The following is a 26,807-nucleotide window of genomic DNA, read 5'->3' as shown; positions in this document are numbered from 1 at the left end:
AATGGTGATGAGTAAGGAGGCCGTGAGGCACGGTAATTGAAAGTAGACAATTTTTGAAGCATTTATTGAGAATTTTGGAAAAAATTTTAAAAAGCAATAATCTAAAAATAAAAGAAGTAGCAAGTCTGACACAAAGCAAGTGAACTGAAAAAACAAATGGAAGGGCCCTCAGAAAAGATGTTGTTGGATGTTGTTGAATTTTCCAGTTGATGAGGATATTAGTGTATGAAAACCAACTCAGGAGGAAGATGATTTATCAATTGTGATATGATCACCAGGTGTGGTCAGCAAAACATGAATAATAAATACATGTGTAATTCCAAGGGCTAGGTGACTGTTAAGCAGACAAAAACAGATTTTTTTAAATTAAATAACAAAAGATATTTTATGTAAGACTTTATAATTTACACAACATTTTCACAACATTTCACCTGATGAGGATGAAAACTGGTAAATAGGAGGGTAGATGATCAATGAGTTACATTGACATTTAAAACAAAGTTCTATGAATTGGCATTAGGAAATGGACCTACGCTTTTTACCTGGAAACCAAGAGTAGAAAGTTTGACATCTTAAGTTTTTGTTTGTTTGGTTGGGTTTTTTGTTTTTTCTACTTTTTATTTTGAAAGAATCTCAAATTTACAGAAAAGTTGGCAGAAATTCTATAGAAGTGACGCTGTGATTTTGGTTTGTCCTATTACTGGTGACGTTAACTTTAGCACTTGATTAAGGTGATGTCTGCCAGCCTCCTCCACTGTGAAGTTTCTCTTTTCCCTCTGTATTTAGTAAATATTTTGTGGAGAGGTACTTTGAGACCATGTAAATATCCTGTTCCTCATCGAATTTTCTATATATGTATGTATGTGTATGTATTAGCTTGGACTTCCATAACAAAATACTATAGACTGGATAACTTCAGTGACAGGAATTTATTTCTCACAGTTCTGGAGGCTGGGAGATCCAAGATCAGGGTGCTGGCTGATTTGGTTCCCTGGTGAGGGCCATCTTCCTGGCTTATAAACTTCTACCTTCTCACTGTGTCCTCACATGGCAGAGAGAGAGTGGGGCCAAGTGAGGGAGAAAGCAAGCTCTTTGGTGCCTCTTCTTATAAGGGCACTAATCTCATCAGAGAGCCCCCATGCTCATGACCTCTCTAAACTTAATTATCACCCAAAGGTCCCATTTCCAAATACCATCACAATTTGAGTTAGGTCTTCAGCATAAGAATTGGGGGGGCACAGTTCAGTCCATAGCATTATGTATGTCACTATGGGTTCCTATTTTATTTAATGGGTTATCTGTTAACTGTCAGTATTTATTTTTATGCTCAATTCTCGTATTTGGCCAGTGGGAGCTCCTTTAACCTTCTGTGTCCTTTTGACACATGCCCCTCATTCCTTCAGTACTTCCTTACTTTCTGACACAGCAAGTTACTCTGGGCTCATCTGGTACTTTCCTCGTGGCATTCCTTGAATTTGCTGCTTCCTCAAGGAGCCCTAATCCCTTTTATCAGAGAAACTTAAGATTTGTACATTACGTACACTTGTTGCTTTATGGTGTCGCTGTTTCCAGGCTGTCTCAGGGGACAGAGCTAGAGATTTTATGTATACATGACATATATATGCATACACACACATATATAATATATATACATAGTATATATGCATATCATATATGTTTATGTATATAGTATACATATTTCTAAATCTTTGTATATTAAAAACCAGCAGTTCACACTGATATTTGCAGTTCCAGTCCAGTATCACAAAGTTCATTCTTGTTTTCTCGCTTTTCATATGTATGTAACTCCCTTGTCCAGCACTAAGAATATATTTATTAATTTGATCAGTTCCCCTGAATGTAACCCAGCTTCCATCACCACAGTTGCTCTCCTGCCCCCATGTGGACACACCCTGTTACCTGGCCTGGGCTCTGATCTCCACATGCTGGGCAGCTCCCCCTCCAACCCCCACCTGTCACAGGAGTGTCCTCCTCACCTCTGTTTGTCTTTGACAACCCACACTAGGCTCCCCTCCCCAACCCCTTGGTATGGATGGATCGTCACCCGTTTTTGCCTTTAACACCCCGCTCTGGGGCTGGGCCACCACAACAACCGCTCCCCCCCGCCTCCCACACACACACACTCACACAGCCCCCATGGACTTCTACCTTCCTCAGTCTCATCTAAAGGTTTTAGGACTAAATTGTGAGGGCAGAGGGGGCAGGGAACTGGAAGAAGAATGGTACATAGATTTTTAAGTGGAAAATTTTGGTAGTTTCCGACTATGATGAATCTATACATATGGGTAGGCAGTAGAGGAAACCATGTATGAAAACTTGGTTTCCCATGAGCGTCTGTGCTTTGATTCCTACTCTGAAACATCTGCAGGATAATTGAGATGCTTTTCTGTGTGGTTTTGGTGCTGTGGATAGATGTATTCTCTTACTGTGAACAGACGTAAGCATGTGGGGGTTGCAGGTGAAGAAGTGCAGCTCAGTTTCTTCTCCCTTTACAGACCTAGGAGGAAGGGGCACACAGGAGAGAGAGAGCGTTCTAGCTTTTTAGGTTTGAGTTCTGGCTTTGCCACGTAAAGATGTATGATATCCAGTATTTCACCTTCGTCACTGAGCCTCATTTTCCTACTGGTCTCCCAGGTTTGTGAGAAGGATCACCTAAGATAACGTACATAACGTGCTATATAAAGAGATATAATCATAATAACATAGCAAACATTGATTGAGGCCATACCCTGTGCCAAGCATGCGCTAAGTGCCTTATATTTATTACGCTTATCACAAGAACCCTAAGAGGGAGCTTCATTTCCCCCCTTGACAGATCAGGAAACAAAGGGTCTGAGAGATTTAGTAACTTATCCAAGGTCACTCAGCTAGTAGATGGTGCAGCTGGGTTTCAAATCCTAGCATTTGACTCCAGCATCCATAATACTTTGTTAATTTTTACTTTAAATGTAATGCAAAAGCTGTCTTTCCAACTCAGGGGCAGCATGTGGGTAAGTTTGTGGTACGCAGAAGTGTCTGGAGGAGCTCCCACCTGGTGAGAGTAGATGTGATCCTGACAGGTCTAGCTGAAATATACCTCTCCCAAGAAAGAATATTCCAGATGGTTAGGTGTTACTGAAATGGAGCTCGACAGATTGTGTTAGAAAGGCAGTGTAGCGGAGCAGTTAAGCTGGTCGGCTCTGGAATCAGGCAGTGGAGATTCAAATCTTCACTCCACCACCTACTAGTTATGTGACTACGGGGAAGCTTCATCTCACTGTCTTAACTTCCTCATCTGTAACTAGGGATAATAATAGTATACACCTCATTAGATTGTTTTTGAGCATTAAATGAGTTACCACATGTAAATCCTGTGGATCAGTGGTGGCACATAGTAACTTCTCAATAAGTATTATTTTATTATTATTACTTCTTATGTATAATGGACTATATAGACTACCATGGATTGACCTGGAAGTCCAAGTGCTATTATAAAATATTCCTAGGGAGAAAATGTATTTAGAATTAACAGCGGTCAACTTACTGTAACCTCTGAATACAATCAACTTAACTGAATACAGTCAGCTTGTAAATTGGAAACCATCAATATAGTATACTTCCATTATAAACAAGGGAGGGGAGAGGACCTCTGGTAAATTCTGTTGTCTTCCAGTTATGAGGATTACCAATGATCCAATACTGAGAATATAATATATGCTTCATATAATTCATATAATCGGATCACTCTTTAAGGTAAGGGCACCGAGAGTCACCATCTGGAACAGCAATTATCATGGCTAGCGAGTGGAGATTAGACTGAACTTCAACTGACTAGTTTGCTCAGAAAATATTACATATGTGAAAAGAATAAATTTTTAAAATTTACGTTATTTGTAATTTTTGATTTTTTGGTTCAAGAAGTTAGCATATTTCATCCTAAGTGCAACTAGGGATTAACAACAATGGAAGTTTGAATTAAGCATTTATATAATGTGGAAAAATGTCTTTTAGTGCAGTTCCTACTTGAGAACTTATTCAGCCCTTATGTGATGCTCTTGAAGCCCTTATATGAAGTTGGGGCTGCACATGATGGCTCTTTCTGTCTCTGCCCAACAGGAACCAGGGAAGCGTTCTCAGCTGTGGAGGATGACTGGAACAGGCATGCTGGCCCATGAGGGCTCTTCGGTGCCTCACAACCCGAATAAGCCCTCAGCAGCCCGCTCTACCGAGGGGTCTGCCATCTTAGATATTGCTGGTCTGGCTGCAGTGACTGACAACAGGTAATTTTCTAGGCAGCTTTTGATTCAAATTCATTGCTTTCAAATTCAGACTCAGAGGAAATCTACACCGGAAAGGGAGAGTTCTATAAATGAAGTAAGAATTTGTATTTTTATATTCGTATTTTTCTTCAATGACAGAAACCTGTCATGTTCCCAAATATGAATATTGGGCCTTCATTTTATTTTTTTAAGTTATAGAAATGACCGTGCAGATGTTAAAAAAAATTCAAACAGTGAGAAGGATATGTTATGAAAAGTCAATGTCTCTCTGACCCAAAGTTTCATCTACCTTACTCCCTAGAAGTGAACAATTTCTTATTTTTAATCTTTCTAAGAATTTTGTTAAATCTTTCAAAAGCAGAAATAAATTAAAAGAGGAACCATATCTGTTTTTCTGACTAATTCCTTGGGTTCAGATCTACTCTTTATCTTTTTTTTTTTTTTACTTTTTTTGTGTGTGTGTGAGGAAGACCAGCCCTGAGCTAACATCTGCCAGTCCTCCTCTCTTTTTGCTGAGGAAGACTGGCCCTGGGCTAACATCCATGCCCATCTTCTTCCACTCTACATGGGACGCTGCCACAGCATGGCTTGCCAAGCGGTGCGTTGGTGCGCGCCTGGGATCCGAACTGGTGAACCCTGGGACCACCGCAGTGGAGCGCGTGCACTTAACCGCTTGCGCCACCGGGCCGGCCCCTATTCTTTATCTTTGAATAAATTATTTTATTTGCCTATGCCTTAGTTTCTCCATAAAACTCAATGTATTTGTTTTCAGTTAATACCTTTATTTTTTTTTTTTTTTTGGTGAGGAAGATCAGCCCTGAGCTAACATCCATGCCAATCCTCCTCTTTTTGCTGAGGAAGACTGGCCCTAGGCTAACATCCGTGCCCATCTTCCTCTACTTTATATGGGACGCTGCCACAACATAGCTTAACAAGCGGTGCGTTGGTGCGTGCCCGGGATCTGAACCTGCAAACCCCAGGCCGCCGCAGTGGAGTGCGCGCACTTAACCACTGCGCCACCGGGCCAGCCCCAGTTAATATGTTATTTACTTCCAGAATGACTTTAGATGACTTACAAGTTAAAACCCAATATAAAATAAAAGAACTTGGAAGTAAAACAGAAAAAAGACTATTGAAAAGACTTTAAAATATATTCAGCAGATAGCCCTTCTCATACTGCATGATAACTTATCATTGTGAGAATGCAAGAACCTATATTATTGTGTTGTATTATGAATCTTTAAAGTCTTAATATCACTTTGTGTCCCATTTTTCGTTTTTTCCATTTTGTTTTATTCTTCATTCCTCATTAAGAGATACCTCGCTGCCATAGGATTCAAGCTTACTGCCCATTAGATTTTAAGGGCAGAGGATATTGGAAGGAAGAAGAGCAAAACCATGATCCTGACAATGTCTTCAGGCTGGAAATATCTGACTCAGAGGACTCATTGCATTTTCCTTTTTCCAGATATGAGCCACTGATGCTGAGAAAGCCTGATCGCAGGCGAAGCACAACTCAGACATGGAGTTTCCGAGAAGGAAAACTGACCTGTGGGCTACATGGGCTGGTTGTCCAGGTCAGTAGTTTTTGACATCTCCAGTTGCAGCAAGCAGGGGTTGAACCTTCTTTGAAACAAAGTCTCAATTAGGATATACATGATATGTTGTTAAATGGGGAAAAAATAATTATAGAGCAAATGTGTATGATATTATTCCATTTTAGTTAAAGGAAAGTCAAGAAACTTTTATTGTGCATCTACGTGTATTTACATAGGAAATGTTCTTGAAGGCGATATATAACAAATGTATTGTGAACTCAGGTGTTCCATCCTCTGAGTGATGGAATTTTTCTTTTCTTGGCTGATCTGGGTTTTTTCCTTTGATGACGTAAACTACCTATGTAATTTTAAAAAGAAAGAAAGAAAAATGTCAGCTAAATACGTACCACTAAGTTGGATGGATTAGTTTTAGACCTGTAAAGTTAATATAATAGCTACAACAGCCTTTTGTAAAGTATTCTGTGAGATGGTGAGTAATCATCATGGGGTCTACATGCTCTTGATTCTGTTTATTTCTGCATTCTTAGTGGTGCCTAAATAAGCATTTAATTGCTGTAGCAAATGTCAGAATGAAGATTGCTGGTCAATTTCCTCTGTCATCTACTCAGCCAGTCTACCCTATAATAAACTCCCAGGTGCTTTATAAGCAAATACGTGTTTGGAAAATTACCAAGAGTTTGGATTTTCTGCCCTTCTGGCTTCAGGCCAAGAATGAGACTATGGATCTGAGATGAGTGGGTGGGAAGGTGTCTCAGAGGTTTGGGCGTATGGCAGAGCGACACAGGTGACTGTGTGTGCACTTCTGCCTCAGCCTGCAGTTTTACCCAAAAGGTAAAACACTAGAACATCAGGCCCTGGCTAGAGAACTCTTCGTATGTTTGTCCCTGGTGGAAACCAGGCTGTCCTTCCGTAATGGGAGAGTGTTCTCCAGGGCAATGTGCAAAACTGTAGGGAGCCTCTGACTGCTATTTAGTGAGATGTATTTTCTTTATCTCCGTTGCCCTGAGCTTTTTTTATCAAAGACAAGCTGCGTACTTATATGAAGCACACATCTGGAATGGATTTGTGATTTTCAATTAGCAATACAATTCAGACTTCTAGAGGCAAAAAAGGGCTTGTTATAATTGGTGGGTTCCGTGTCTGACCCTGATTTTACTTCTGGTTTGTTTCTAAAGTCCATGTAATTCCGATTCTCTTGGAGCATTTCCCCCCCAAAAAATCCCTGTCTGGTGTTTGTTGTTTCCTGAATCTATTTAATCATTTCTCTGCTTGTGAATGACCCCATAATAGCAGTAGTATTCAGTAGAGCAGAATGTGTTTTGGTTAGGGAAATAAGCTTGTTTTAATCTTATTATTCCGAATAAAGTAATCGAAGGCATTAAAACATTTTCTGACACTGCCCTTAGAAGGTTATGTGTGCACTTTCTTTCTGAACTTAAAGCAGTCACAAAAAGCTTTCTCTGTGTTGAAACCTGTCCTATAAACCCAGCTCTACATTTCCTTTTCATTACTTACTCAGAATTTAAAAATTAGCAAAGGGCAATCTAGACACTCTAGCCATTGTTTTCTCTAGCCCTGTGTTTGCTCTCTCATAAGCATCGTCCTGTAGACTTTCAGTTAACTTGGGGCATATAGCAAGAAGGTGCTTTTCTCCAAAGGCCTGAATAACTGGGCATCAGATGACATTCCTAGCTCCCTATTTCATTTTCCAAGAGGCTCTGTCCAGCCATATGCCTGTTTGGGGAGGTTCCCAACTCTAGAATTTGCTTCTTATTGGAAAGCAGAGTGATAGTGATAATTGCCTTATGCTCAGAATGCTTCAGATTTTTAAGCAAGCCCTAATGAGAATACTCAGAGAAACAGGGCTTTGGGTGCTTTTTTTTAAACCTTATTTTAGTGACCAGAAGTTAATACTAAACGAATACACTCTGTTCATGGAGTTATCTTACTCATAGTTCCCTAAATTCATATAACGTAATTTCCATCTTGCCCAAGTAATCCTACTGTTTTTCATCATCTCTAACGGTGCAAAAATAGTAAATACTTTGCTGTACATTGACCATCACCCTCCAAAAGAGAATTTAAATTTGGTAACTTGTTTCAAATGACATGTTAAATTGTCAAAGTCAATGCTTTTGCCTTTGCCTTTTCTTATACATCTTTACTCTGTCTTTTAGGCCAAAGGAGGGCTTTCTGGTTTGTTTGATGGAGCTGAAGTTGTTCTTGGTCCTGACACTTCCATGGAGCTTTTGGGGCCAGTTCCACCTGAACAACAATTTATTGACCAAAAAATGAGGCCTGGTTCTGGAATATTATCCATCAGAGTCATCCCAGATGGACCAACTAGAGCACTCCAGGTGATAATTTATCATAAGAACTGGCATGAATCTCAGTGTACTCCCCACCCCCCCTGCAATGGTTAGTCATTCAACAAATATTTATTGAAATAATTATGCTGGACATGAGGATATGGTGTACTCATTTATAAAACAGGGATAAGACCTACCTCAAAAAGTTGTTATAAGAATTAAAATATAAGCAAAATATGATATGAAAAATAAAGTATAAGAATTAAAGAAGATAATGCCAAGAGCAGTACATATTATCAGTGTTGTAAATCATTATATTAATGTGTTAATTTAAATAATTGATGTATTAATAACATTAACACCAAGAAGATACATGAGGTCCCTAATTGGACAATTAAAATGTTGTGTTACGAAAGTAGGAATGGAAGGTGTTATGGGGAGTACACAGAGAGGATTGGTATTCTCAGGTTTGGAGGCTGGAAGGGCTTCCTAAGAGAAGTAATGTTTAAACTGAGATCTAAAGGTTAACTGAAAGGAGTTAGCTAACTAGAAAGGGAAAGGTGGAGGGACTGTGCCCTAATCGTGACAGTGCTCACTTAACAGTTATTTATTGAGCACTGATTAAAGCTGGGCATGGTTCTAGGTACTGAGCATGTACTAGTGAACAAACAGACGAAATTCCCTGCCTTCTTGGAGCTTACATTCTAGTGGGGTAGACAAACAAGAAGCAATAATTTACACAATAAGTAAATTATATCGTATTTGGGAAGTTGATAAGTGAAGGCCTGGAGATAAAAGAGAATGACCCACTGACACATAGTGTGTGTTAAGAAATAAGACCCGAGACAGAAGCAGGGGCCAGATCATTAAAAGCCTGATACATGCTAAAATTCTGTGGCTTTTCTGTAGCAACAAGTAGTCAGGAAATGACATGATCAGAGATTTATTTTAGATCACTCACTCTGGCTGCAGTGTGGAGAATTGAAGTGGAGTAAAACTGGAGACAGAGAAAAAGACCCTGTAGGAGGTTCTGGCAATAATCTAGATGAGAGATTATGGTGACCTGATTTAGAATAAAGCGCAGGGGGTAGGCATGAAGAGTTTGGAGAGAAACGAATAGAAATGACAGCTCATTTAGGGGTAGAGTCAGTCAGATTTCATGATTGAATGAATATGGGGATGAGAGAGAGGAAGGAGTCAGGAATGGCCTTCCCGATTCTGATTTGGGCAACTAGGAGGATGATAATCCGCATCATTAAGAGATGAGCACAGAGAGCCAGCCTTGATGGCCTAGTGGTTCACGTTTGGTACATTCTGCTTCGGCAGCTCGAGCTCGGTTTCCAGGCACGGAACCACACCACTTGTCTGTCAGTAGCCATGCTGTGGCAGTGGCTCACATAGAAGAACTAGAAGGACCTGCAACTAGAATATACAACTCTGTACTGGGGCTTTGGGGAGCACAAAAAAACAGGGGGGGAAGATTGGCAACAGATGTTAGCTCAGGGCGAATCTTTCCCAGCAAGAAAAAAGAGATGAACACAGAACAGACTTCTGGGGGAAATGAGAAGTTAAATTTTGAACTTGTTAAGTGTATGATAGCTATGTGAAGATGTCCAGAAGTCAGTGTAAATATGGGTCTGAAGCTCAAGAGAGATCTGTACTGGAGATATGGATCTGCCGGGTCATAGTGTAATTAGAGAGCTAAAGACAAAGGAATGATGTTGGCATGCAACAGTGAACTCTCTGAGATAGCACATCATAACCCACAATACCTCTTTTTTTTTTTTTTTTTTTTAAAGATTTTATTTATTCATTTTTTTTTCCCCCCAAAGCCCCAGTAGATAGTTGTATGTCATAGGTTCGCATCCTTCTAGTTGCTGTACGTGGGACTCGGCCTCGGGTTGGACGGAGAAGTGGTGCCTTGGGGTGTGCCCAGGATCCGAACCCAGGCCGCCAGCATCAGAGCGCGCGCACTTAACCGCTAAGCCACGGAGCCGGCCCCACAATACCTCTTTAAAAAGCATCCTTCTTATAAGGCAGAAATTGAATGCAGTGATCCTGAGGTTTGCATATTTTTCACTTGAGCTGTAATTCTGGATCACCTGTAGATGCCTAACCCCATTGTACGAGGCTCTCAAGTTGTACAGCTTCGCATTTGCCATGTAGACTTAAGACCAAGTTTGCTTCATGATTACATAAATCTTACCTTACCAGTGCTTTGGAAACCATTAACTTCTATAGGATTGCTGAGCATGTGGTGACTTTTGACCTACACAATTGGTATGGAAGGAGTTTCGCTAGGGAAGTATGAGCCCTCATAGTAAGTACAGTGTTTCATTTGACTTCAGATAACAGATTTCTCCCAACGGAAAAGTGACCGTTCGTCATATGAAGTGGATGAACTTCCTGTTACTGAACAAGAGTTGCAGAAATTAAAGAATCCAGATACAGAGCAGGAATTAGAAGTAAGTTTTAAATATTATAAGTTGATTTCTTTGATCATCAAATTTATTTAGAATTTTGCTCTGTGGTTTTCTCAGTTTGGACCTTCTCTTTTCTTTCTGCTCTGTATGAATTTTAAATATAGATGTTGCCTCGCAGTGTTTAATGTTTTCACAGTATGAATGTGTGCAGATTTTATGGAAATGACAGCTCAAGTCAGATCAGAATATCAAATGTTGCTAAAGTAAGATGACAATAAAGAAAGCTAAACTGTTTGAATTTAAACAAGACTTAAGGTTGAGAATAAGCAAACTAGATTTTTTTTCCTGGCCTCAGTTACCTCCGATATCTTCCTTCCCCTTTCCCTGTTTGGGCATTGGGAAGAAAGTGAAAAGTTTGAAAAGGAAGATGAGATGAATATGAAAGACACACTTTTTCAGTGATTTTTAAAAAATCAGATTCCTATATATAAAGCACTGTGTTGGATATTATGGAAGTTCAGTGAATAACCTATTTAGAGCTTAAATCCCAAATAGGGAGAAAGATTCTCAAACAATTGCATTCCTATAAGGAAATGCAGAATGTCATCAGTGCTCCAGTAGAGGTATCATCAGTATCACTCTGGAGTTCTACTTGGCTTGGGGAGTGAGCCTAGAGAGGAAGTCTTCTAGTGAGGCGATAGCATTTGAGCCATCAGCGTGGATAATACAACTCTCCTAAGTGGTTTTCATCTGCCCACAGGTAAAGAATGGAGGCATTTAAAGCCATTTATTTCCTTGTACTCTCCTGGCTACCTTGAGCTCTGTTTTAATCTGTCAGTGTGCCATGTTTTGGTTTCCTTTCAGGTGCTTGTGAAGTTAGAAGGTGGAATTGGGTTGTCCTTAATTAACAAAGTCCCAGAAGAACTGGTCTTTGCAAGTCTCACAGGAATCAATGTGCACTATACACAGCTGGCAACCAGTCATATGCTTGAACTCAGCATACAGGATGTACAGGTAAGGGGGGATGTTCAGAACTTGTTAATCTCCTTGTGTTCTTGCTCAAAACCCCATCAGATCCAGTGTTTGGTGTTCTAAAAACTTGAATGCTTTGGCGGAAATATCTTGTGGCCTTCAAAATATCATTCTATGAAAATAGTTGTTTCTACCTACATTTGTCTCACTAAGTTTTCTGTATAGTAGAATTCTGAATACAGTAGCTAGTCCATCAGTAACTTAGATAACTTCCTCAAGGTGGCACGGAGGAAGGTGACCTATGGTCCCCCATTTGCCAGTAGAAAAAACAACAGGAAATCATCTAACCATCATTTAGAGGAATTGAAGTTCATCATATGTAGAAAAAACAAGAGAACTGGACAAGTAACAGGGACCAGACTTACTCTCCTACGTGAAAAACCCCGAAATCCAGATCAAATAAGGAGATAACAGGTTCAAGCCACTGGACGTCGGGCAGCGAAAGACAGTGACTCCCAAGAGGTGGGGACAAAAGAGGTGAGCCCTGCAGTAGCCCCACGTTGCCACCTTGAGAAAGTTTCCAGGCCCTGGCACCGGGTGCAGAGACTGAGACAGAGCCCAGAACTGAGATCCTAGAGACCAAGGCAGCTGGAGTTCCTAGGACAGTGTACCTGGGAGGAGAGAGCTGCACAGAAGGAAGACTCGAGAGATCCACAGAGGTGCCCAGCGAGTATTCAGCAGAGGACGGAGCAGTAATGTGTGTGGGAAAGTACCATCCAAACCATCCGAAAGGATCAGAGGACAGCGCCTACTGCTCAGCCAGGGCTGGGAATGGTGCTGTTTACCCTAGCCAGACTGGAAGAACCAACAGTGTATGGGACATTGGGAAGAGTCCTCGAGAAAGTCTTGTCCCCGTGGTGAGGTGTAATTAGACCGAGGCTGAGCGCTGCTCCAGACCTACCTGACAAATCATAAAAGGGACGTCTGAAAGGACCAGTCTGTTTCCAAGTAAGGTAACCGTATCTCTGAACAAAGCTCAGGATTTAATGGAATATGAAAACATCTAGCACCCTACAAAGTAAAATTCACAGTATCTGGCATCCTATCGAAAATTACCAGGTGTGGGGCCGGCCTGGTGGCACAGTGGTTAAGTTCAGCACACCCCACTTCAGCGGCCTGGAGTTCACAGGTTCGGATCCTGGGTGTGGACCTATACCACTCATCAAGCCATGCTGTGGCAGTGTCTCACATATAAAATAGAGGAAGGTTGGCTCAGATGTTAGCTCAGGACCAATCTTCTTCAAGCAAAAAGAGGAAGATTGGCAACAGGGGTTAGCTCAGGGCCAAGCTTCCTCACCAAAAAAAATAATAATAATAATTACCAGGTCTGCAAAGGGGCAGGAAAACACAATATTTCATGAGGAGAGTAATCAGTTGAAACTGACCCAGAGCTAACACAGATGTTAGAATTTTCATAGAAGAACATTTATTTATTTTTTTTTCCCCCTAGCAGATAGTTGTAGGTCATAGCTGCACATCCTTCTAGTTGCTGTATGTGGGATGCGGCCTCAGCATGGCTGGAGAAGTGGTGCGTTGGTGCGCGCCCAGGATCTGAACCCGGGCCACCAGCAGCAGAGCGCATGCACTTAACCACTAAGCCACGGGGCCGGCCCATAGAAGAACATTTAAGCTGTTGTTATAACTGTATTCTAGATGTTTGAAAAGTTAAGTAGAGACATGGAAGATATAAAAAACTCAAATCAGACTAATAGAGATTAAAGTGAAATGAAACATACACTGAATGGGATTAACAGCAGATGACACAGTGCAGAAAAAAAGATTAGTAAACTTGAAAACATAGGAATAGAAACTGTCCAAATTGAAATACCTAGAGAAAACATAATCCGAAAAAAAGAAAGAAACATCAATGACTTATGGGACAATTTCAAGCAACCTAATATACGGATAGTTGGAGTCCCTAAAGGTGAAGACAGAGGAAATATTTGAAGAAATTTTGGCCGTAAATTTTCCAAACTTAATGAAAACTGTAAACCTACAAATATAAGAAACTCAGACATGAACCCAAACACACATCCACACACGCGAAGGAAACTACACCAAGGCACGTCATAATCAAATTACTGAAAAGTAGTAATAAAGCAGCCAGATTAAAAAAGACATGTTACATGCAAAGAACAAAGGTGAGAATGACAGCCCGTTTCTCATTGGGAACAATGCAAGTGAGAAGACAGTAAGCAACATCTTTAAAGTACTGAAAAGAAAAAAAAAAAACTTCAACCTAAAATTCTATGCCTAGCAAATACATCTTTCAAAAACAAGGGAAAATAAAGGTGTTTTTAGACTCACGAGCTACAAAAATTTACCACCAGCAGATCTGCACTAAAAAATTTGTTAAGGACATCATCCAGGCAGAAGGAAATGGTACCAGAGGAAATCTGGATCTACACAAGAGTGAAGAGCACGTGAAATGGTAACTGCTTGGGTAAATGCAGTCATGTATCACCTAACATTGGGAATATGTTCTGAGAAATGCATTGTTAGGCGATTTCGTCATTGTGCGAACATCATAGAGTGTACTTACACAAACCTAGATGGTATAGCCCACTACACACCTGGGCTATATGGTACTAATCTTATGGGACCACTGTTGTATATGTGGTCCATCATTGACCGAAACATTGTTATGTAGTGCATGACTGTATATAAGATTATTTTCTTATTAAATCTCTTTAAGAGATAATCAACTTAGACAAAAATAATAACACTGTGTCATGTTAGAGTAAAATGCATGACAATGGCATAAAGTCTAGAAGGGGAGAAATGGTAGTATAGTACTATAATTTTCTTATACGTGAAGTGGTATGATGTCATCTGAATGTAGACTGGTAAGTTAAAGATGAATACTGTAAACCCTAAAGCAAGCACCAAAGTAACATAGAGTTACAGCTCATGATCCAACAAAGGAGATAAAATGGAATCATAAAAAATACTTGATTAATCCAAGAGAAGGCAGAAAAAGAGGAAAATGCGGAAAAGAACAGGTGGGACAAATAGCAAGATAGTAGAATCATTCAAACCTATGTGTATCAATTAATTAAATGTAAATGCTATAAACACCTCCAATTAAAAGAAAGAGATTATCAGATTAGATAAAAAAGCAAAACCCAATTGTATGCTGCCTACAAGAAACACACATTAAATATGAAGACACAACTAGGTTAAAAGGACAAAAGTGGAGAAAGATATACTGAGCTAACACTAGTCATGAGAAAGTGGGAGTGGTTAGATTAATATCAGATGGCATAGGTTACAGAGCAAAGAATATAAGCGGGGATAAGGAAGGTAATTTCCTAATGATAAAAGTTAAGTAATCAAGAGAACATAACAATCCTGAACGTTTATAAAACTAATCACAGAGCTTCAAAATATATGAAGCAAAAACTGATAGCGCTGAAAGAAGTGGACAAATACACAATTACAGTAGAAGATTTTACTACCACTCTCTGAATAACTGGTAAAACCAATAAGCAGAAAAATCACCTAAGATATGCTAGACTTGAACAGCACTATCAACCAGCTATACCTCGTTGACATTTATAGAGCACTCTACCGAGCAACAGCAGAAAACACATTCTTCTCAAGTGCACATGAACTATTTCCAAGATAGACCACATTCTGGACCATAAAATAGTTCTCAACAAATGCCAAAGGATTCAAGTCACACATGGTATGTTCTCTGACCACAATGGAATTAAAGTAGAAATAACAGAAAGATAGTTGGGAAAATCCCCCAAATATTTGAAAACTAAATAATATACTTCTGAATAACCCATAGATCAAAGAAGAAATCAAAACAGAAATCAAAGTATTTTGAACTGAAAGAAAACATATCAGAATTTGTGGAATGCCACTAAAACCGTACTAATGGGAAATTTATAGGACTAAATATTTTTCATTAGAAAAGGAGACAGTTCTCAAAACAGTAAACTCAGGTGTCATCTTTTTAACTCAAAAAAGGAAAAAAAATTAAACCCAAAATAAGCAAAAGAAAGGAAATAATAAAGACATCAATGAGATAGAAACCAGCAACTACAGTAGAGAAAATGAATTAAATCAAAAGCTGGTTCTTTGAGAACATCAAAAAATTAATAAACCTGTATGATGTCTGCTCAGGAGAAAAAAAGAGAAGACACAAATTACCAATATTAGGAAAGGGAGAGGTGCCAGATGAGCCAAAAAATGACAGTTCCCTGGGAATGGAGCTTCTGGGGGAACTGCAGACTCATTCCAGCCCTTCCACTGGCTGCCAGGCTGCTCTGTTGTCACCCGGGTTGCAGGGCTGTTGGTTTTTGAGGCTACTGTGGAGCTGGGGAGAGGGAGTGGGAACAGGACAAGTGAAAATGCCCCAGAGCTCGCTGTTCTTGCTGAGCTTCAGCTAATTTTCTCAAATAAATCGTCCCTGGATTGTTGCAAGCCTTTGATTAACTTTCCGAGTTCTGATAAAGTTAATTTTGACAGTTTTTGCCAGAGTTGTGTTGTCATGCTGTCAAGACAGCTCCTCTCTTTGTAACATCATACTTGGAACCCTTCTTCTCTCCAACCTCCACCAATATTGAAATGTCTAGAAAACCAGTTCCTGTGAACACTTCCAAAAGAAGGATCCAGACTAGACTGTGGTTCCTTCTCCAAATGGACAGTTCCTCCTGAGAGTATACGGTGTGTTCCCCTGGCTGGGGCTCCTTTCACTCCCTTTCACCTCGTGCACTTCCTTCCATGCCAAAACCCCTTTTCAGAAGAATTTTTTCTTTTATCATATATCATAAATAGCAAAGAGTTAATCACATCCCATTTGTTTGAGGACTGATAGGTTACTATCTTGTACCTATATTTCTTTGTCTTTTTTGACCTTACAGAGAGGATCCAATTACTATTCATTGATTTCATTAACTTTTTACTTTAATTTAAAAAAACTTTTCACTGTAATACCTCTTGATTTAATGTGTGCTATAAATCATAGAAAATAGACAGATTTGAGAGTTTACCATGGTTACAGTGCTATAAGAAAGAATTTTAAAAAATAGAAAATATAGTTCTATCCTTAGGGAGTATGTAATCTAATTGGGAGAATAAAGCCAGAATTAGTAAGTCTCATTTAGTTCACCTTGTGTCAAATGTGTTTGGGGAAAGAAGAAAGGAGAGGTCAGAATAAGGTGAGACCTTATTGTCATTTCATCTGTTGGATATGACGGGTGATTCATTCACTCAGTAAATTCTTACTGAGCGTCAGCTGTGTGCCCGGCATGGCACTAGGCTCTGGAGATAAAACCATGACTCAGAAGATGAGGTTTCTGCTCTCTTTGAGCTAACAGCCTAGGGAAAAAGTCAGCCAATAAATGAGCACGCAAGCATATAAGTGGTTAGAGCCTGTGATAATTGCTGTGGAAGAATGAAGAGGGGTGATGCTACTTTAGATCAAGTGGCCTGGGAAGATCTTCCTGAGGAAGAGAAGGAGCCAACCATAGAGGAGGGTACTAGGGGAAAAACCGTTCCCGGAGAATCCATGGACTCTGGGAGAGGAGAGAGTTGCCCACATTTGAGAACAATCGAGAGGCTCATGTGTGGGTCATAGCGAGCCTGGAGGAGAGTGGTGTGTGGTGAGGCTGGAGAAGTAGGCCATATCTAGATCATGCAGGCCCTGTGGACTGTGGTGAGAAGTTTCGTTTTATCCTAAGAGAAGAGGAAGCTACTGAAGGATGTCAAGGAAGGAGGGACATGACCCGATTCGTATTTTTGAAAGATCACTTTGGCTGCTGTATAGAGAGTACATTGTCTGGGCAAGAATGGAAGTAGGAAAAAGTGCTCCACGTCTCTCGCCCTTATCCCTGCGCTTTGAGGGCCAACAGAAGGAAAGTCAGCAGTGATTATGCAAAATGGCTCTGTAGAAACCTGTGTGATGTAATAGAAAACTCAAAGGGTTTGGTGCCAGAAATATCTGCATTTGAATCCCAACTATTCCACTTACTGGCTGTGAATGTGGGCAACCAATTTAGCCTCTCTAAGCTTCTGTTTACTTGTGTGTAAAATGGGGAGGAATAATACTTAGCCTTTAGGGGTGTAGTAAGGGATATGTTAGGTGATGTGTAGAAGGTACACTTAGGGTTCCCAACAGATGTTCTCTCCTCCTTCCTCTTCCTAGTGTGGACCTTTGGTATAAAACGGAAAATGAAGATGGCGCTTCCTGTAGTGAGCCTCCTGACTTTCATAAACTTATCTGAATGTAAACGGTGTGTTCTCAGTTATGGTGCTGATAGGGGCTGGGTGAGCATTTCCTAATGCCACTGAAGTCATCGTTTCATTCCTAGAAGGGACTTGACTTTACGTCAGGCAGCTCTGCCCATTTGGTAGCCATTTACTACTGATTGTCTAGTTTTAATCGTCTTACTTCAAGGAATTTGGAGTGAGAGAAGCATCGATCACATAGTGTTTAAGAGCGTTTAGCTTTGGGGTCAGACAGACTTGGATTTGAGTTCTACTTCTGTCACTGACTAGCTGTGATGCAAGGGCCTTATGCAAGGGCCTCTCTCCCCAGCTTCATCATCTGCGACATAAGGACTCCTCGTCCTCAAGAGCTTGTGGTGAGGATCACAGCGGAGCCCTTAGTTTAATGACTCGGACATCAGGGGTATCATGTGACTCAGGATAATGCATATGAGGTGACTAGTGTGGTGCTTGGCATATAGTACTTACCAAATAAAGTCCAGCTTCTGTTATTATTACTACTACTACTATTATTGCTGGTCTTCGCTAAGAATATATTTTTCCAGCTGCTGTTGAGATAGAATAAAATAGCAAGGGCACTTTCTGAGTGACCTGCATATTATTGGGACCCCACTAGAAGGTAAAAATGAAAACTGAGCAACTTGTCTGTTTTTGTTTTTGTTTTGCTGCTTTTTGATGTCCTAGGTGGACAATCAGCTCATTGGTACCACTCAGCCCTTCATGCTCTATGTGACTCCCCTGAGCAATGAGAACGAGGTCATCGAGACAGGCCCTGCCGTGCAAGTGAATGCGGTGAAGTTCCCCAGTAAGAGTGCACTGACCAACATCTACAAGGTGGGCTTGGGCTCGGGGGGAGACTGGGGGGGTTGACACCTTGCCAGAAGGTCGATTTGTTCTCTCAGAGCAGCAGTGCAGGGTGCAGAGGGAGATAGTCCCATGGGGTGAAGGCACAAGTGAGGTAGTAAATTGTGTAGAGGAACTGACAGGGACTCCTCTTGGCACTTTATATTCTCAGTTGTGTTTTTGATGACCTTGCAGGTGATAGTACGGAATCCATTGGGACCAGAGTCTGTATTCATAAGAGTGAAATCTCTGTAGGAAAGTAGAGCATCTTCTAGATTGATCAGGACCGGGCATGATCCAGATATATTTACTGAAATAGAGCAATGCAGAGACTATTAGAAAAGAGGTGGGAGGGTCTAACCTTGGGACAGACATCCTCCTATGTAAGCTGCCACACTGCTTGCTAAAAGCAGTCGTTGAAAAGTGATCAACTTTCTTTCCTGGAGAAGTCTCCATGTACAAGCTAGCTATTACAGCTGCAAATTCTAGAAAAGCAGGAGCCGACTAAGCAGTTGCCTCCCATATTTCTGGTCCTTTGTCACCAGTGCTGATGGGGCCAAGCCTGCATGTGGCCCACAAATCAGCAAGCCCAGTCCTGATGCTCCTTAAACGAGCTGCCATCCATGTGAGCTCAGTACCATAAAGTTCATCCACCACACTGCATCTGAAATCCAGACTAATGAGACACAGATGCCATGGGAACCAAACAATAGGACGGTGAATTGTCTGCTAAACATCTTCTGGAATTTTTGGTTAATTATAACAATGTAGACAGAGGCGAGCCAGAAATAATTTGGCATGTGATTATAAAATCACAAGAGTAAAGAAACCATGTCACATCATTGGGGCCTTCTTAATAGCACAGATGAAAGTTCTTTCTGGTGTTCACCCTGTAAATCAGAATTTCTTTATCTCTAGCATCTGATGATTACAGCTCAGAGATTCACAGTGCAAATTGAAGAGAAACTGCTCCTCAAGCTGCTAAGTTTCTTTGGCTACGATCAAGCAGAATCAGGTAATGTTGAATGTTCTAAGTTTCTATCTAGAAATTGGTCCAAGGATGGCGTCTTTTAGTCTGCTTGTGAAAATAGGTAGCTTCTGGAAGCCCAGTGAGCTCCCTTTCCACTTCACAGCCTGAGCTAGGAAGCTAAGGTTTCTGTTCATTTGTCCTGTTTCAAAGTATTGCTTATTGGCAGAAATCGAGGTATATCCGTGTGCATAGGAAGCTGCTCGGAGGGTCTTCTCGTGTCCTGGAGTACCCAGTGGTAAGCCTTTGGGAAGCAGCATACTATTCCTCTTTCTTTTGCGGTTTTTGACTCATGTGTTCTAGGACAACAGAAAAGATGTTAGTCATTTAGCAAACTACTTTGTTTCCTAACCTTTTTTGTTAAACAGACTCAGAGCCAAGAATCAGAAATCCTTTCGGCAGTTCCTTTGGTTTAGTTGAGGGAAACAAATAGGCTAGCCTCAACTGCTTAACTTTTTACATCCATACCCTTGTGCCTTAATGTAATTAAGAGGTTTCTAGTTAGTTTACTCCTCTTTGGAGAGGGGAGTAAGATAAGCTATTGAAAAACCTAAATTTTCCAGCAGTGCTACAGAAATAATTTAGCGATTGTCTCTTTATTTTAGATTCCTCATCGTGGCCTTTACAAGACTGTATATACAGCTTAGAAAGAAGTCAGTAATGCTTAGTCTTTTGAAGCCTAAACTAAGTATTGAGCCTGAAGAAATGATAAGATAGAGACTTGCATGTTTATCTGCCCATGTTGGCTAGAGAAAAAAAAATCACTGGGGACCTGTGTACGTATGTACATACATAAACATAATGCAGGAAAAATCTTTTTGGTATTTTTATCCCAGACTTAGAATTTAAGCTTTAAGTGTATTTGGGATCAAAAGCAAGATCCTGTCAATCTAATTGCTGTGTTTTCCACTTGGGGTTGGAACACCAGTGTGTGTTTGTATTCAGACAGCCACTTGAGAGCCTGCCTGCCAGGTATCTGTTCTCTTTTGGTACCTTCCTGGGAAGTTTTACTTTAAATTTGATTGGACATGCTTTTCTTGTAAGTTGCTCTAAATAAATTTCTCCTTAAGCATTGTATAGTAGCGTTAGACTTTTGTAAGTCTTGCCTGCCTATCATTGGAGCATCTCCTCAGCTTTCTACAGCTATTTCTGTTCCCTGAATATAGATAAGCAGGTTTCTGTCGTAATATCATTTTTTTTACGCTATTCCCTTTTCTTCTATAAATAGAACTGATAATAGTTTACAGTATAAATTTGTTTGATTATTAGATGCATACAATCTCTTTGTTTTATTTCAAAGGCACACGAAGCCACGTGAAGATAAGCTGCCCAAATGGGTGTAGATACAGCATCAAGTGCAAAGAGCGCCTTGCTGTGTTTTAGCCCATATTAATCCTTTTACTTCATGAGATATAACAAGTAAAAAATCTGTCTCGGGGCCTGTCGCGTGGCGTAGCGGTTAAGTGTGCACGCTCCACTGCTGGCGGCCCGGGTTCAGATCCTGGGCGCACAGCGACGTACCGTTTGTCAAGCCGTGCTGTGGCAGCATCCCACATAGAGTGGAGGAAGATGGACACGGATGTTAGCCCAGGGCCAATCTTCCTCAGCAAAAAGAGGAGGATTGGCAACGGATGTTAGCTCAGGGCTGATCTTCCTCAGGAAAAAAAAAAAAAAATCCATCTCAGCTATGCTCTTTAAAGAGATGTCCACCATTTGGGAGAGAGAGTGCTTCTTGTGATGTCAGTTCTTTATAGCCTGCAGCCTGTTTCTTTTTAAGGCATTATGTTTCATTCATATTCATTATTTAATTGGTCATGTTGTTCATTATGTTGTTCATTATCAGTTAAACTACACTCCAAGTACTTATTTGGATATCACCTTATGAAATGAATTCAGATAATCTGGGTCATTTATAATAATAACACAACAACACAGTTTCTAGAAAACTCATTGCCAGCAAACACATCCATGACCTTTGGCTTTCCCACCTGGATTATTTTTTCCAAAGATGATATCTGCCAGACGGTGTAGAGTCGCGAATCAAAAGATTAAACTATTGTACTTTTCTGTTTAACAACATGAAACAGATCTGCTTTTACAAAGAAACGGCATCAAGATACTGTACATATTCCTGAGCCCTGAAAAACTAAATCTAGGGAGATAGATGTTAACATTTTTCTATATATTTTTTTCAATGTTAATGCAAGTATTTAAATCATGAGACTTGAGGAGATTCATTTTTTTAAAAAACGATTCTATCTTTGTACCAGAGGTGGAAAAATATGATGAAAACCTCCATGAAAAGACAGCTGAGCAAGGTGGAACACCGATTCGATACTACTTTGAAAATCTCAAAATCAGCATTCCCCAGATCAAGCTAAGTGTGTTCACCTCCAATAAGCTACCATTGGATCTTAAGGTGAGTTGATATCTAGATCAGTTTTTTTTTTCCACCCAAAGCCCCAGTAGATAGTTGCATGTCATAGCTACACATCCTTCTAGCTGCTGCATGTGGGACGTGGCCCCAGCATGGCCGGAGAAGCAGTGCGTCGGTGCGCGCCCGGGATCCAAACCCGGGCCGCCAGCAGCGGAGCGCGTGCACTCAACCACTAAGCCACGGGGCCAGCCCTCTAGATCAGTTTTAAGAAATGACTTTTCCTTGGAAAAGAATAAGAATGTTTACTATTTGCTTTTTCTGTCCCACATTATCATTTGTAGCAGATATTTTTTCAAGTTTCTATCTTTAGAAGTTTTATTGACTCATATATGTATATATATTTCTTGCTTGCTTGCTTTTAATGTTTAAGTATGACTTTGCTAAAGATTACAGAGTAACAAAAGAGTAAACACAGAGAATTACATGAAACCCACCTGCCCTCTGCTCAGCTCTTGGCCTATCTCAGTATGGTAAAAGCCTCCTTTCGTAGGGCTGCTCTCAGACTCAAGAGAAGAGCTACAACCAAGACAGTGTCTTCCTTTTGTGCCCAAGACCTTCCTGCCCTCCTAGTTCTCTCCTCCTCTCCTAGTATCCTTTTCTTGAATGGTTGACAGTAGAAATGTCTACCACCTTCAAGGAAGACTTGGCCGCCTACCCACTGAGATGTGACCTCTCCCACCACCGTGTCTAGATATAACACTCCAGACTGCAGATGTTGCTGGTCATCTTGATATGCACTCGACAGATACAGTCTGAATGCCATCTTCACTTTCTACAGTAACATAATTTTTATGTAGGGGCTGGAGCTGGGATTCGTATCCTAGCCTATCTGACTCGAAAGTCTGCAATATATTTTTCCCCTATACTATGCTGCCCCCTAGCACATAAGGAATCAGAGAATTTTAGAGCTGCAAGAGTTCTCAATGATCCCCTTGCTCCATGAACGAGGATATTGGAGTTCAGGGTGTTTTGTCACTTAAGCCTGTGTAGATAGGTATTGATAGGAGCAGGAACAGAACCCAGGTGATTGTTGGGAAGTCTTTCCTTAGGTTGAGTCTAAGTCTGCCTCCCTACAGGTTGCACCAATTGCTTCTGGTTCTTTCCTCTGATGCACTTGAAGATAGTTATCAAGGCACCCATCTTCCACTAACCACCAGTCTAAGGCTTTTCCACTGCCCCATGCTGCCTCCTTTAAGATGCTGCAAGATGGTCTCTCTTTCTGAACAGGAATAGCTAGAGACATGAACAAATAAGTAATAAACCTGGAGTCACAAATTCAGATTGCTGCAGAGACTGTGCTAGCAATGCAAGTAAGTGAAGCAGTGCAGCGGGGACCGTGGCACTTGGAGTGTGCACACTTCATCTGAAGGGGGCAGCCGCAGCTCAGCTCCAGCCAATTGTTGTCTCGGGTGAATGTCAACCCAGTGTTGCCAGATCTTCAGATTTTTTTAAGTGAAGCCGGAAATCTGGATTTTTATGTGGAATCTCCTGGTTTTTAAACATTGGCAACCAATTTGAGTGTTTTTTTTTTTTTTTTAAACCTTGTGGGCCTAACAAAACACATGTGTGGGCCTCATGTGGCCCACGGTTTGCCAACTCACAGGTTCTAAAATAGACTTGTAGGTAATGAGACAGTAGTCTGGTCAGCATGTGTATTTGGATAAGGATAGGGCAAGGGTGACTGCTTCATTAAGGCGGCAAACCGGGGATGAGCAGCTGGGGGTGCTGGTCAGGTAGAGGGGAGCAGTAATTGCTCCTGCAGCCTTCCTGAGAACAGTGCGGCGTGCCCTTCTCGACAGGCTGTCCTGTCTGCTTAATTTGCTTTAATTTCATGTTTCCCAGGAGACTGTAGATACTTATAATTACCATGGGAGTGGGGGGAAAACCATGGGAAAACCACTATCTTGCTAATATCCACAAGTATCCACTTGACTCTTGTGACCCTTTGGAATGGGTTTGTTTGATAAAGTATATATATTCCCCAGAACACTTGGCACTCACCCAACAAACCAATGTTAAGCATTTCCTGCGAGTTAAGGACTTCTTGTTTTTTAAATCATCTTGCTAAGAAACACAGACACCTAACTGTTCCTTTCAAATGGCTCCCAGCAGAAAAGCTTCCCCCAGACTGACAAATGTGTATGATTTCCTACAGTAGAAGTAGCCCCAGCCCCTCACTTCTTTGGCATTGATGCTTGCGTGTATGCTCGCATACAATAAACTGGAAATCGTTTAAGTTGAATGTTTCATTTGGCACTATATTGAAGGAACATTTTTGAGGCATTTTTCAAATGCTTATTAAACAAATTCAGTGGAGCAGCCACGTTATGAGGTGTGGGTTGGGGAACACCTTGAGTGGGGTACGTTAATGTTTCAAGCATGGTACTGGGAATTGGGACTTAAGAGTTAAATTCTCAGCTTGTGGAAGTCACCGTTTTACTGTGTCTTGAGTTCTCCTAGTGGAGTCTGGGACTTATAAAATAATATCATTTATTCAAAGAGTTTTCTAACAGAGTAATATCCCTTTATTAGTAGCTCTTAGGAAGAGCAATGTGCTCTTTGAGATGAATGTGTAATGGCTAAAAGTATGTGCTTAGGAGATGGAGTCCTATCCTGGAGCAGGAATCACAAGAGTCTGACTAAAAGGTAACCATGTCTTTGGTATTGAAGGAATAATTGTCTCGATTCCCTTGACTCTAGGCCAGAAGTGAGGCTGTCAGAAATCTCAGAGCGAAGTCTCTTCAGGTTTACACTGAGGGTACATTATTGCCAGAGAGAGTGTCTGTTCAGAAGGACTCAGAGCAGCTTCACATCTGCTGTCTCAATTGGTTTCCTCACTGGGTGATGGAAGAAGGGGGAGATAATGGTTCCACGTCACAAATGTGGAGACGAAAGCACAGCCTTGCTCCCCTCCCCCATCCTCTCCATTATCCTCCCAAGTTTGCATGTTAGAGAGTAGCAGAGGAACATCGAAAATGCCAGGTAGTTTATATGTTCTTTTGGTTTTTTTAAAGATCAGAGGAGGCCAGGAGCCTTTAAAAGGTTTCACGAGGTGGCCTACAGCAGTCCTTTTCCCATTAGAGCATTGGGATATTACAAAAGAAGGGCTTTAATTGAGCAATCTAGTTTGGAAGAAAACCCACATTTTAATGGTCAGAGAGCAAGAGGGTGGGGGTAAGGGGGAATTTCAAACAAAGACACTATTTAAAAAGCCTAAAACTGTCTTCTCAAAGGCTTGAAATAATTTGTTGGGAAACTTCAGACCCTTTACTTTTTTCCTCCCCTCCCTAAATAAAAACCAGATTTGTTAAAAGGAAAAAAGATCCAGTATTGTTAATTGTATTTCAGAAAGTGCCAGAGAGGGAAATATCCCTGTAGTTTTAAACGCTGTCCCAAGAGGGAAATGGGCAAATACCCTGCTTCACATAAACAGTCTCTATGTACCATAAATAAACCTTTAAAGAATGAATTCCAGACAGTTTTGTTTAGTGCAGGATAAACTAAGAAAGGAAAGAACACGGCCCGGGGTCTAGCTTGTGATCTGAGACCTTATGGCATGTGGACAGGTATTTCTTCCTGAACTCTGTAAAGTTTCTGGAAGACTGCAGCAGTTTCTGTCTGGGGGAGGTAGGAGTAGACAGTTTCCTACTTTTATTAGGAACTTATGAGTACGGATTGCTTTCTCCAGAATCCATTTTATAACAGGAAACTCTGCTACTTGAGTAAATAAGCATCAACTTTGTATACTACTGTATTTGATTAGTCATTTAGTTACTATAAGAAAAAGCCGTGTCTGGCTCTTTCCTGCTCCTCTCTTCTACTCTGACTGACCAGAACAGCCTGAAGGTGGCAGAATAATTCAGACCAATAGGCTGTCTCAGCTTTTTCAAATGTGGGAGACCCAGAGCAGTAAATGACCAGGTCAAGATAATTTTTATGAAAGGCAGATTACTTCCTTGGTTCTGACAAAGCACATTAGCCATTCAGAGAGGGGATAGTGTCTCTCGTGAGGTTTTTGACAACTTGCTAGAGGATTCAAAGTCTTTGCTACTATGCATGGTTCCTCTTGTTCAGTGTTTGGTTGCAATGAGGAAGTAGGGGTGAAAGGCTTTTTGCCTTAAGCTGTTGTTTTGATCTCATATCCTCTTCTCTGAGAAGAAAGTAACGCTCAGGGTCGTACTGACAAAACAAACTGCTGAACTGATGTCAGTTCCTGGCTTTCCTAGTGTATTTATCGTGTGGCTCTAAGCAAAGCAGTTAAACCTACTGGGCCTCAGTTTCTCTCTCAGTGAAAGAGGAAAATAATGCCTGCTTACTTCATCATCACTCTCCACGTGGGTGGGTGAGGCATGCATGCAAGAATAGCAGAAGTCTTTCAGGAGAAATAATACAATCCTCCATTCTGGTCTTCATGCTTTTCCACCTAATAGACAGTTACTGTGTGAAAATGAGCGCGTTCAAGTCTAGTACTGATAACTAGCTGTATGAGTTTAGGCATAGCATCCACTTAGCATCTCTTCAGTTTTATTTAAAAAAAAGAGAGTGTTAGGCTGAATTTAGCTTGTCAAGTTGAATTAACCTGAGGATGCTCTTAATCTCTAAAATATTTTGTTCTGCAGTTATTTGGTAGGAGGTTACTAGTGACTTTGCAAGGCAC

At 40.8% G+C, this 26,807-nt stretch overlaps 1 protein-coding gene across 9 annotated transcripts in view; it reads left to right on the top strand.

Moving 5' to 3' along the window:
* VPS13D (vacuolar protein sorting 13 homolog D) overlaps positions 1 to 26,807 on the top strand; it is a 255,871-nt gene that overhangs the window by 132,968 nt on the left and 96,096 nt on the right. For 8 of the 9 annotated variants that reach the window (XM_087446782.1, XM_087446786.1, XM_087446783.1 and 5 more), the window contains 8 exons: positions 4,117 to 4,280; positions 5,749 to 5,857; positions 8,017 to 8,196; positions 10,497 to 10,613; positions 11,436 to 11,585; positions 18,528 to 18,677; positions 19,605 to 19,701; positions 21,984 to 22,132. In XM_087446782.1, coding sequence (XP_087302908.1) covers positions 4,117 to 4,280; positions 5,749 to 5,857; positions 8,017 to 8,196; positions 10,497 to 10,613; positions 11,436 to 11,585; positions 18,528 to 18,677; positions 19,605 to 19,701; positions 21,984 to 22,132 — 1,116 coding nt within the window. Of the gene's footprint in view, positions 1 to 4,116; positions 4,281 to 5,748; positions 5,858 to 8,016; positions 8,197 to 10,496; positions 10,614 to 11,435; positions 11,586 to 18,527; positions 18,678 to 19,604; positions 19,702 to 20,318; positions 20,909 to 21,983; positions 22,133 to 26,807 lie in introns of those variants that run through there. The other variant, XM_087446787.1, reaches the window with a different exon arrangement.

The sequence above is a fragment of the Ceratotherium simum genome, chromosome 22 (assembly GCF_057802395.1).
Source record: "Ceratotherium simum simum isolate JZ-2026a chromosome 22, ASM5780239v1, whole genome shotgun sequence".
In the NCBI taxonomy this organism is placed as follows: Eukaryota; Metazoa; Chordata; class Mammalia; order Perissodactyla; family Rhinocerotidae; genus Ceratotherium; species Ceratotherium simum.
Note: the sequence above shows the minus strand (reverse complement) of the source record. Positions and strands in the feature narration are given on the sequence as shown.